Source organism: Ahaetulla prasina, chromosome 2 (assembly GCF_028640845.1).
Source record: "Ahaetulla prasina isolate Xishuangbanna chromosome 2, ASM2864084v1, whole genome shotgun sequence".
Classification (NCBI taxonomy): Eukaryota; Metazoa; Chordata; class Lepidosauria; order Squamata; family Colubridae; genus Ahaetulla; species Ahaetulla prasina.
The window spans coordinates 198821052-198832651 of NC_080540.1; the positions used below are offsets into that span (position 1 = coordinate 198821052).

At 40.7% G+C, this 11600-nt stretch overlaps 1 protein-coding gene across 1 annotated transcript in view; it reads left to right on the plus strand.

Moving 5' to 3' along the window:
- The window catches only part of IGFBPL1 (insulin like growth factor binding protein like 1), a 63958-nt gene extending 52626 nt beyond the window's left edge, over positions 1-11332 (plus strand). Inside the window, exons 2-5 of the mRNA XM_058169856.1 lie at positions 4158-4267; positions 6016-6132; positions 9311-9461; positions 10955-11332. Of these exons, the coding sequence (XP_058025839.1) occupies positions 4158-4267; positions 6016-6132; positions 9311-9457 (374 nt within the window). The 3' untranslated portion in view covers positions 9458-9461; positions 10955-11332. The remainder of the gene's footprint in view (positions 1-4157; positions 4268-6015; positions 6133-9310; positions 9462-10954) is intronic.
- Positions 11333-11600: the final 268 nt, after the last annotated feature.

An 11600-nucleotide genomic window follows, 5' to 3' on the forward strand; every position in this document is an offset into this window, starting at 1 on the left:
AGATCTACTATTAATCTGCTGCTACTCCTCATCACCAAAATCCTTATCTCAGCAGCTATATAGGTACTCCTTGTTTAATGATCACAACTGGGACCAGCAACTTGGTTGTTAAGCATATAAGTTGCTAAGTGAAACATCACCATTTCATGGTCTTATTTCCATTTTCCTTTGCTTTATAGACTTGTGAAAGTTACAAATGCGAAGTTTGGTTGCCAAGTTACTTTTCCATCATCATTGTAACTGCTAAACGAGGCAATAACTAAACGGCTACCTTTAATGCTGGCATCTAAAGGAAATTTCACCTTTTTTTACAGACACAGTTAAATAAAATTACTACAAACATTAATTTCTCATTTGAGGTATTACAGATGGGAGTTCTAACAGATGGCCTTTCGCTCCCTCACTTTCCCATCGTTTTCAAAGAACATTGTGACAAGAGACAGGTGCCAGCCACTCATTCTTGTCTTCCCTGTTGCTTTAGCTGCAGGCATCTTCTGTTTGGGATTCTCCCAGCATGCCAGGTGTGGAACACATCTTGCTATGTCAGTTCCAAACAGCCAAGCCTAATAGAGAGGGGGATTTTGTATTGTGTTTTCAGAGGCTGATCCAGAAGTCTCTCTCCTTCCCCCCACCCCCCCCAGCGCGATAATTACCATCTGCAAGGGAAGTAGTGCTAATGGCAAGGGAATCCAGGCTGTCTGCATATTCCTTGTGTGTTGGGGAAACTGAAAGGAAATTGGCTTAATTTTACAAGCCTCCTCCCTCCATCCCAGAAGGCTTGCCATCATTCTGAAGTGTTGCCATAGATACTGCTAAGAGAGAACTCTGCGTGAAATCAAAAGGGGAACTATAGAAAGATTAAGACACGTGAACCTTTGAGTTGCCTTGCTAGTTTGAAAGAGCAGTCACTACTCCCTGGATGTATATTTATTCCATTTTCACTTCTAACAAATAAGATGTAAAGAACAGTTGTAGACAACTGGTCCTGGGTGTCCCAGAACCAAAAGAAACTTAAGAATAAACAAAGGTTTATTAAGTTATGATTCTTTCCAATATAGAAAACCATGCATATGTTGGCTCTGGAACTCCCCCACCCCACCCAGCCTTCAGAAGATACTGTTGAAAAATCCTGATATTAAAATTATTAAAAATCCTTTGCGTGCATAGAATTAAGAAGTACTGTAAAACAGCTGTTCATTCCGTTCTATTTTTTCTTTGGGGGTGCATAGCAGAATATCTGGGAGTCTTCTTTTCTTGCATTTAATTATTTCAATAGTAGATTCAAAAACATTCACTGGCCCAAAAGTCACCTAGTCAAATAGAACATGGTTGAATGAGGAATGTGTGTTTTTATAGTTTTAAAATTATTAAGCCTGTTCATTATAGTGATTTAGAATTACGTTTTTGCTAAGATAATACTTAGTAACATGCAAACATTGATAGATTGGATTAGATTAGATTAGATTAGATTAGATTAGATTAGATTAGATTAGATTAGATTAGATTAGATTAGATTAGATTAGATATGGATGGATGCATCAGAAGCATTGTTCTCTTAAATCTTTATCAAAACTAACATTATTTAAAACTATGTATTTTAAAATATTAAATAATGTTTTTAAGATATTTTTTTACAAACCATTTAAGCTATTAGAAACCTTAATAAGTAAGTTCCATCTTACCTTCTTGGAATCATGATTTAGTATTAGGAATTTGGAAGTTGTTTAACTACAATTCCCAGAAGTCCCAGCATTAGCTATACTGTTTAGAGCTCTTGGGAGTTGAATTCAGCAACATCTGAAAATCCCAGATTGTCTGTTTCTACATTTAATGGAGTGTGAACTGTTTCACTGGAAGACTGAATGTTCCATTTCAAAGATTTTTTTTCTTAACGGGATCAGATCAGATCAGAGCATAATTCAATTCTCTAAAACTCAAATGTTGCCTAATGGTGCAGATCGGGTGCTTCTGGGATTCTTGCTTTGTACATCTGTAATCATGTTCATCTTTCATTCACATTTTTTAAGAGCCTGATTTTTTTCAGACCCTGAAATTTTCTTGCACAAGAAGGACTCTTGAGTAGCTAAGAAAGTCTTCATGAAGAAGCACCATTGAATTCCATTAAAGAGCAACAGCACCACATCCTGGACAACTGCAGCTTTTTTTCCCCTTAAATTGTCTTTGTGTCCTGATGCATCTCTACAATTACCTCAGAAGAAGAGACAATGAAAAAGATATATAGTAGTAATTTATATGCCACTCAAGAATCCAAATTCTTTACAGGGCTCCGGATTGTTCTTCATGAATCATTAAGCATTATATTTCCATGCTAACAAATGAAATATAACTTTAAGGCACTTTATTTTAAAGTAGTGATATTAGTGCAAAGAATTAAACTGACAACCTTCCACTAAAGGAACTACGGTATTTTTATTATCTCTATTCCGTGAAAAACTCACAAAGCTAAAAAGTGTAACTTTCGGTGTTGACAGGGGGGCAGAGGTCGGCCCCGAGGCGCCTCACTTGTGGGGTGCCGCAGGGGTCGATTCTCTCGCCCCTTCTGTTCAACATCTATATGAAGCCGCTGGGTGAGATCATCAGTGGCTTCGGTGTGAGGTACCAGCTGTACGCTGATGACACCCAGCTGTACTTTTCCACACCGGGCCACCCCAACGAAGCTATCGAAGTGCTGTCCCGGTGTTTGGAAGCCGTACGGATCTGGATGGGGAGAAACAGGCTCAAGCTCAATCCCTCCAAGACAGAGTAGCTGTGGATGCCGGCATCCCGGTACAGTCAGCTGAGTCCACGGCTGACTGTTGGGGGCAAGTCTTGGCCCCGATGGAGAGGGTGCGCAACTTAGGCGTCCTCCTGGATGAACGGCTGTCTTTTGAAGATTTGGCGGCTGTCTCCAGGAGAGCTTTCCACCAGGTTCGCCTGGTGCGCCAGTTGCGCCCCTTTCTAGACTGGGATGCCTTATGCACGGTCACTCACGCCCTCGTGACGTCTCGTCTGGATTACTGCAATGCTCTCTACATGGGGCTCCCCTTGAGGGGCATCCGGAGGCTTCAGTTAGTCCAGAATGCGGCTGCACGGGTGATAGAGGGAGCCCCTCGTGGCTCCCGTGTGACACCTATCCTGCGCAGACTGCACTGGCTACCTGTGGCCTTCCGGGTGCGCTTCAAGGTGCTGGTGATAATCTTTAAAACGCTCCATGGCATAGGGCCGGGCTATTTACGGGACCGCCTACTGCTACCAAATACCTCTCACCGACCCGTGCGCTCTCACAGAGAGGGACTCCTCAGGGTGCCGTCAGCTAGGCAGTGCCGTCTGGCGACACCCAGGGGAAGGGCCTTCCCTGTGGGGGCTCCCACCCTCTGGAACGAACTTCCCCCAGGACTCAACTTCCGGACCTCCGAACCTTCCGTCGCGAGCTTAAAACACACTTATTCATTTGCGCAGGACTGGATTAGTTTTTAAATTTATATTGGTTTTAAATGGGTTTTTATTATTTATATTGCTTTTTAATTCGGCTTTGTAGAATAAGTTTTTTAAATGTGGTTTTAGTGTGTATTTATATGTCTTTTACTTGCCTGTGAACCGCCCTGAGTCCCTCGGGAGATAGGGCGGTATATAAATGTGATAGATAGATAAATAAATAAATAAATAAATAAATAAATAAATAAATAAATAAATAAATAAATTTCAAATGTATCTCTTTCCAAATAGGGGCACAGTGTAGGTACCTTCAGCTTATGACCACAATTGAGCCCCAGATTTCTGTTGTTAAATGAGACGTTTGTGAAGTGAGTTTTGTCCCATTTTACGACTTTTCTTGCCTCAGTTGTTAAGTGAATCACTGCAGTTGATTAGTAAGGCGTTCGTTAAATGAGCCTGGCTTCCCCATTGACTTTGCTTTGTGAGAAGGTCGCAAAAGGCAATCACATGACCTTGGGACCCAGCAACCGTCATAAATACGAACCAGTTGCCAAGCATCTGAATTTTGATCACATGATCACGGGGATGCTGCAAAGGTGAAAAATGGTCATAAGTCACTTTTTTCAGTGCCGTTGTAACTTTGAACGGTCACTAAATGAACTGTTGTAAGTTGAGGACTACCTGTAGTTCTAAAATGCTATATATATCTCTGTTTCTTACAGCTCCTGCTATAGTTGTGCCACCGAAAAGGATTCACAATGTAACTGGAGCCCAGGTCTATCTGTCCTGTGAGGTGAAAGCAGTTCCAACACCAATCATCACTTGGAAGAAAGTAGGTTAAGGGTCCTTCTAAATGCCAGTGGGCTGAATCAGGCAGCTACATCCATGCCAGGCATACTTCTGACTCAAGCAGTATCTTACTTATGGGAATAGGTTGTGATCTATATTCAGTTGATTCTGGATCTTCTAGAACCCAAAAAAAAGATCAATTTACAGGATATAGAGGTATTCATAGAATGGATCTTAAAGGTTCCATTAAAATCCTGCAGGAGTGCAGAGTAGCTCTTTAATTGGATGTATTAAGTTTTTCTTTACCCTTAATTAGTTTGAGCTGACAAAAGCATTGAGATCCTGAAGATAAAATATATTTTAAGTTCAGTGAGCTCTGTTTATTCTTGACTATATTATGTTAGAAGAGACAGGTAGATTCTTACACTTTTTGTTGGATCAGCAGTCAGTACCATTTTGTGGCTGGCTGAAGGATTGCAGTGGGTGAGATAATGATACAAGGTGTGTATGGCAAGGATTCTCTATTATTTTTAAATAAATCTTTGCATTGTGTCTATTTTAGGACTTGCACAACAAATTCCTTGTGTTTCCTTTCTCGTGATGGTCTTGATTTTTGGCAGCCGATACCAGAAGAAACTCTGAGGATGCCAAAAATGGTCCAGGGGCCTCCCAACTGTTCATCATACATTAGATGATTAAGCCTATGAATATCCCAGGAAAGGGGAGTCTTGAGTAATGGTAGGCTAGGAAAAGGAGTATGACAGCTATAGCAAATATCGTGGACCTTTCATGTTTCTTAAGGGGTCCCTAAGGGGACGTGCATAAGCGCACCAGCGTGCTTACCATCCCTATCCTACTGTCCCCATTTATATGTAATTATTCTATGTGTTTATGGCTATGTTTTGCCTGTTTATATCCTTTTATTTGTGCCAACTTTTTTCATATGTCTATGTCTATACAGTTACTTGTTTCCTTGTGCTTGTTGACAGACAGACAGACAGACAGACAAGACAGATAGATAAAGTGTCTTAGGGTATTGGGACGTAAGATTATGATGAGGCGTAATATTAAACAAAGCAAGAAAATAACTAAGGTCAGAGAGCACCTTTCATTTCAACTCTGAGCTGCAAAATACTCTCCATTAAACAAGGCCTCAGGATTTTTTAAAATAAAAAATGTTAAACACAAATGTTTAAAAAAAACCACATACATAATTTTAAGCCAATGTGTTCTGTCCTCCCTCGCCTCCGTCCGAGTGATGGCTTAATTAGCCGGCACTATCAGCTCTGGCAGCAGAATAGCCAGCGTCTGCCAAGAGCCTCCGTTATCTTCCACAACGCTGATGAGTCACCCAGAAACAAACTTCAGCTCTTAATCAGTGGATTTGCCTGTTACAAAGAGACACAGCAGCTCTCGCTGCCTTTTATATCCTGTGGAGTGTGGCTCCATGACTCAGCACTTCCTGGGCCTGCCCCACCCTTGCTTCTGTTGTTCCCTCCTCTCCTGCCTACGAAACCTAGGGTTCAACCAAGCCTGATTGCCGTCAGCTGGGTCTGCAGGCGTGGCCTGGGGGGGGAAAGAGTCAGGGGACGGAGGCCTCGTTATCTCCTCCACCTGGCCTGCTTCTGGCTCCTGGAGCTGAGCCAGGGAAGCCGGTTCTCCCGAGGTAAGTCCTGACGGCCCTTCCCCCTCACTGTCCAAGTCACTTTCTGGCAGCAGGCCCGGCTCAGGGGACGCAGACACAACACAATGAATCGCTTTCCAATATACTGTCTTGGTTAAATCCCACAGGTCACTGAGTCCCCAAAGGGAGTTAGGCTCTTAGAAGAATTGCCTGGAGACAGAGTTAACATGGCTGTTCAGGTTCGAGGTGGTCCTTCTAAGCATGAGAGCACAGGTTGGGTTTTGGTAAGTATGTCAGAAGGGGCAATTTGTAATGGAACAGCTACTGGGACATGGAACGATTTTAATGTGTAGAATCTCATTTCTTTAGTGAATGGTCCATCAGGATTGTATGTCATCAGTGAGTGTGATTAAACCCAGTGATTTGTGGTATAAAAGCCAAATTTATTTATTTGTCAAATTTATTCACCACCTATCTCACCGTGGGGCTACTCTAGGCAGCTTACAACAACAAAAATGAAGAAATGAAAAGTGTAAACGTAACAGTAGGAAAGTAAAGGAACAATATAATAAACAATGGGGGGGAAAGCAAGGATAGAGTGATTAAAATAAAAGATGGGTGGGTGGGGAAGCAGGGAGTGAGGGGGAAGGTGGGGTTTGTTATCAATCTAGCAGCCCCTCCAATATGGTTTCTTTTCTTTATTTCATTTTCTTTGTTTCCTTTTTTCTTTTGATGGAAGCATCATCCCATTTATTCCTATCATCATGATCCTACCTTTTTCAGCCTTTACTTTTGATGGTTGCAGCTGATTTTATTGGATTTTATACATGTAATATTTACTACTAATTCTATAGGAGCGGTATATCTTGAAATAATAAACAATACAGTAGACAAGGTTTATGGAGATTCTCAGTCACCCAGGTCATGGTTGTCCCAGAGGTGCTTTTTTCAAGAGGCAACTGTACTTTTTGGTTTTTCTTTGAAGACGTTTCGCTTCTTATCCAAGAAGTTTCTTAACCTGAAGAAGCTTCTTGGATGAGAAGCGAAACGTCTTCAAAGAAAAACCAGAAAGTACAGTTGCCTCTTGAAAAAAGCACCTTTGGGACAGTAGACAAGGTTATTTTTCCCAATTGATTGCCAGGAAATTATCAAGTCTGTTCTGGACTGATCAAAATAGTATTTATACCTGGCATACAAGGAGAGTTCACAAGAATTATCATTCTTAAAAAGCAGAGGAACTGCTGTACCCAAACATTCACTAAATGGTGCTATCAGAAAGAGGTTTTTCAGTCCCTGATTCCGTTGAAAACAATATAAAAAGGGATTGAAGGTATGCAAAGACAATCACACTGCAATTATAGGAGGGGAGGGGGAAATACCCCCAGAGAGAATATGTTTTGTGCTTGTTGACAGACAGACAGACAGACAGACAAGACAGATAGATAAAGTGTCTTAGGGTATTGGGACGTAAGATTATGATGAGGCGTAATATTAAACAAAGCAAGAAAATAACTAAGGTCAGAGAGCACCTTTCATTTCAACTCTGAGCTGCAAAATAGTCTCCATTAAACAAGGCCTCAGGATTTTTTAAAATAAAAAATGTTAAACACAAATGTTTAAAAAAAACCACATACATAATTTTAAGCCAATGTGTTCTGTCCTCCCTCGCCTCCGTCCGAGTGATGGCTTAATTAGCCGGCACTATCAGCTCTGGCAGCAGAATAGCCAGCGTCTGCCAAGACGTTATCTTCCACAACGCTGATGAGTCACCCAGAAACAAACTTCAGCTCTTAATCAGTGGATTTGCCTGTTACAAAGAGACACAGCAGCTCTCGCTGCCTTTTATATCCTGTGGAGTGTGGCTCCATGACTCAGCACTTCCTGGGCCTGCCCCACCCTTGCTTCTGTTGTTCCCTCCTCTCCTGCCTACGAAACCTAGGGTTCAACCAAGCCTGATTGCCGTCAGCTGGGTCTGCAGGCGTGGCCTGGGGGGGGAAAGAGTCAGGGGATGGAGGCCTCGTTATCTCCTCCACCTGGCCTGCTTCTGGCTCCTGGAGCTGAGCCAGGGAAGCCGGTTCTCCCGAGGTAAGTCCTGACGGCCCTTCCCCCTCACTGTCCAAGTCACTTTCTGGCAGCAGGCCCGGCTCAGGGGACGCAGACACAACACAATGAATCGCTTTCCAATATACTGTCTTGGTTAAATCCCACAGGTCACTGAGTCCCCAAAGGGAGTTAGGCTCTTAGAAGAATTGCCTGGAGACAGAGTTAACATGGCTGTTCAGGTTCGAGGTGGTCCTTCTAAGCATGAGAGCACAGGTTGGGTTTTGGTAAGTATGTCAGAAGGGGCAATTTGTAATGGAACAGCTACTGGGACATGGAACGATTTTAATGTGTAGAATCTCATTTCTTTAGTGAATGGTCCATCAGGATTGTATGTCATCAGTGAGTGTGATTAAACCCAGTGATTTGTGGTATAAAAGCCAAATTTATTTATTTGTCAAATTTATTCACCACCTATCTCACCGTGGGGCTACTCTAGGCAGCTTACAACAACAAAAATGAAGAAATGAAAAGTGTAAACGTAACAGTAGGAAAGTAAAGGAACAATATAATAAACAATGGGGGGGAAAGCAAGGATAGAGTGATTAAAATAAAAGATGGGTGGGTGGGGAAGCAGGGAGTGAGGGGGAAGGTGGGGTTTGTTATCAATCTAGCAGCCCCTCCAATATGGTTTCTTTTCTTTATTTCATTTTCTTTGTTTCCTTTTTTCTTTTGATGGAAGCATCATCCCATTTTATTCCTATCATCATGATCCTACCTTTTTCAGCCTTTACTTTTGATGGTTGCAGCTGATTTTATTGGATTTTATACATGTAATATTTACTACTAATTCTATAGGAGCGGTATACCTTGAAATAATAAACAATACAGTAGACAAGGTTTATGGAGATTCTCAGTCACCCAGGTCATGGTTGTCCCAGAGGTGCTTTTTTCAAGAGGCAACTGTACTTTTTGGTTTTTCTTTGAAGACGTTTCGCTTCTTATCCAAGAAGTTTCTTAACCTGAAGAAGCTTCTTGGATGAGAAGCGAAACGTCTTCAAAGAAAAACCAGAAAGTACAGTTGCCTCTTGAAAAAAGCACCTTTGGGACAGTAGACAAGGTTGTTTTTCCCAATTGATTGCCAGGAAATTATCAAGTCTGTTCTGGACTGATCAAAATAGTATTTATACCTGGCATACAAGGAGAGTTCACAAGAATTATTCTTAAAAAGCAGAGGAACTGCTATACCCAAACATTCACTAAATAGTGCTATCAGAAAGAGGTTTTTCAGTCCCTGATTCTGTTGAAAACAATATAAAAAGGGACTGTAGGTATGCAAAGACAATCGCACTGCAATTATAGGAGGGGAGGGGGAAATACCCCCAGAGAGAATATGTTGTGTGTGCTTGTTTTTCCCTCTAGATTAATCCACTGACAAAAGAAGACGAGGGTGTTTACCAGTGTCATGCCACAAATATGGTGGGAGAGACGCAGGCTGAGGGGACTATTAAAGTCCTACACCAAAGTAAAAATAAGGATCACTTCCCAGCATCAGAAGACATGAAGTAGCAAGGTAACCTTGATCCCTTTAGTCTTCCGTGTTGGTAGAAATGCCTTTTTAAATGAATATAAATGCCTTCCTTTTTTTTGATAAGACAAAGATGGCATAATAAAATGAACAAAAAAGGGAGAAAGAGGCTTACAAGTCTGTTTCAACCTAAAGGCAAATAGATCTTAATTTCCATGGAACATTTATAAACCACATGGTTGCAATTTCCTCACCTTACAAGAGTTACTCTATGAAAGGCTTTTCTTCTACATTGGGTATGTTGAACTTCTAACTTTTCAAAAAAGAAAGTTAAGTTGGTATCATTGCCTAGTGCTGTCAAGCAGAATCAATTTACATTTCACTATAGGCAAAGTCAAGGCATTGTAAGAACTACGAAAATGTTGCTGGAAATTGCCACTATATGGCCATCCCTTCAATTCTAATCTCTGAAAGTATGGAAGTATCTCAGAAATGAGACCTTTTGCAGCAGTGATTTATCTTGAGGGTAATTGGGGGTTGTTATCCTCAACTTCATAAAATGCATGATGGATTTCAATGGAGAAAAGCTGTAAAGGCAGATAGGTTGACTTAACTTTCTCAAAAAAGGATGGAGAGAAAACTATGACAGTCACTGAACTGCTTGATGCTCACCAGATAGTAGTAAGAACAGGGGAGACAAGAGCACTCCCTTTTTTGTTATTGCATTGTAACTGTTTGTGCCTTATTAACTGCACAGAAACATGCTATTATAGGCCAAAATAACAGCTTGTGAGCCAATTGCAACTTTTTCTCACTGTATTTGTAGTTCCTTGTATGGAGACTCTATACCAGGGTTGTCCAGCCTTGGCAACTTTAAGACTTATGGACTTCAACTCCCAGAATTCCCTAGTCAGCATGGCTGAGTAGTAGGTAATTCTGGGAGTTGAAGTCCACAGTTGTTAAGGTTGGACACCCATGCTCTGCAGTATTAATGATACTACCGGTATTCTACATTTTTCCAAGAACTAGTCCATGTGTTTGAGAAGTACAGCAGTTGATGCACATTTTCTGGCATATGACTGCCAGACTATCATTCTGCAAACAATCCACATTCATTTACATACACATTGTGCAAATAGTTTTGGCTGTAGCTGCTACACAAAGCAAGATCAGTGAATGCCAGCCAAAGTTAAAATCTAACACTTCACCTTAAAAGGAAAACAGAGAACCATAACAGGTGGAAATATGGTGGAACAGGAGAATTTTAGGGTCTGATAAAAATAGGAGCTAAAAGATAGGGATGAAAAGAAGATTATGCACTTTGGACACAGAAAATTGGTGGGTTACATAAAAGAACAATAAAGAATGAGGCAATAAACTGAATTATAACCAATTATTTGTCCGTAACTGAAGGGTAATTCAGCCTGCTGAATCTAAACAGAAGCCTCCACATTAATTTTCTGTAAAACTGCATATAAATATTATTTGTGAATGCCACAAGTTATTTTTTCTTCTCTTCTTCCCCCACATCTGTCTAGGAGACATCCTCCAGTGGGATCAGAATTGAACACAATTTAGACACCAATGGATTAATGATTGCTTTCTTACTTTCTGAAGACTAGAAGACACTGTCTCAATCTTTTCTTGAGTAATGGTGATATTTGTACCCCCTTTTTAGTGTTTGATGAATATTGAATATGTAGTTAGTATGGAACAAAGACATAATAAAAGCATGTTTTTAAAAAAAATGTTTTTATTGGCACGCTTAATTACATCTAGGAAACATTACAACTTACTATAGCAACAAATTAACTGGCAAAACATTACTGTATTCACAGCCATTTAAAATTGAGACATGGAGAAAATATTCATTGAAGCTCTCCCTTCATTAAGCAATTGATTCTACATCATTTTTGTCCATAAAACTAAATGGCCTACTAAATGAGAAATATCAGAAATAATATTGTATTTTAATGCATCAGTTTAACCACTTGACTGAAATTTGCTAGATTTATATTCATTTTTCTTCCAAGACCCTTATGCCGGAACTTCCCTTCATTACCTAACCACAACAACCTGTAAGATAGATTGAGCAAAGAGCTGGTTGAAAGTCATCCATTGAGTTTTTATGGCTTGGGTGGAATTGAATCTTGTCTCCCCAGTGTTAGCCCAACAGTTCAATCA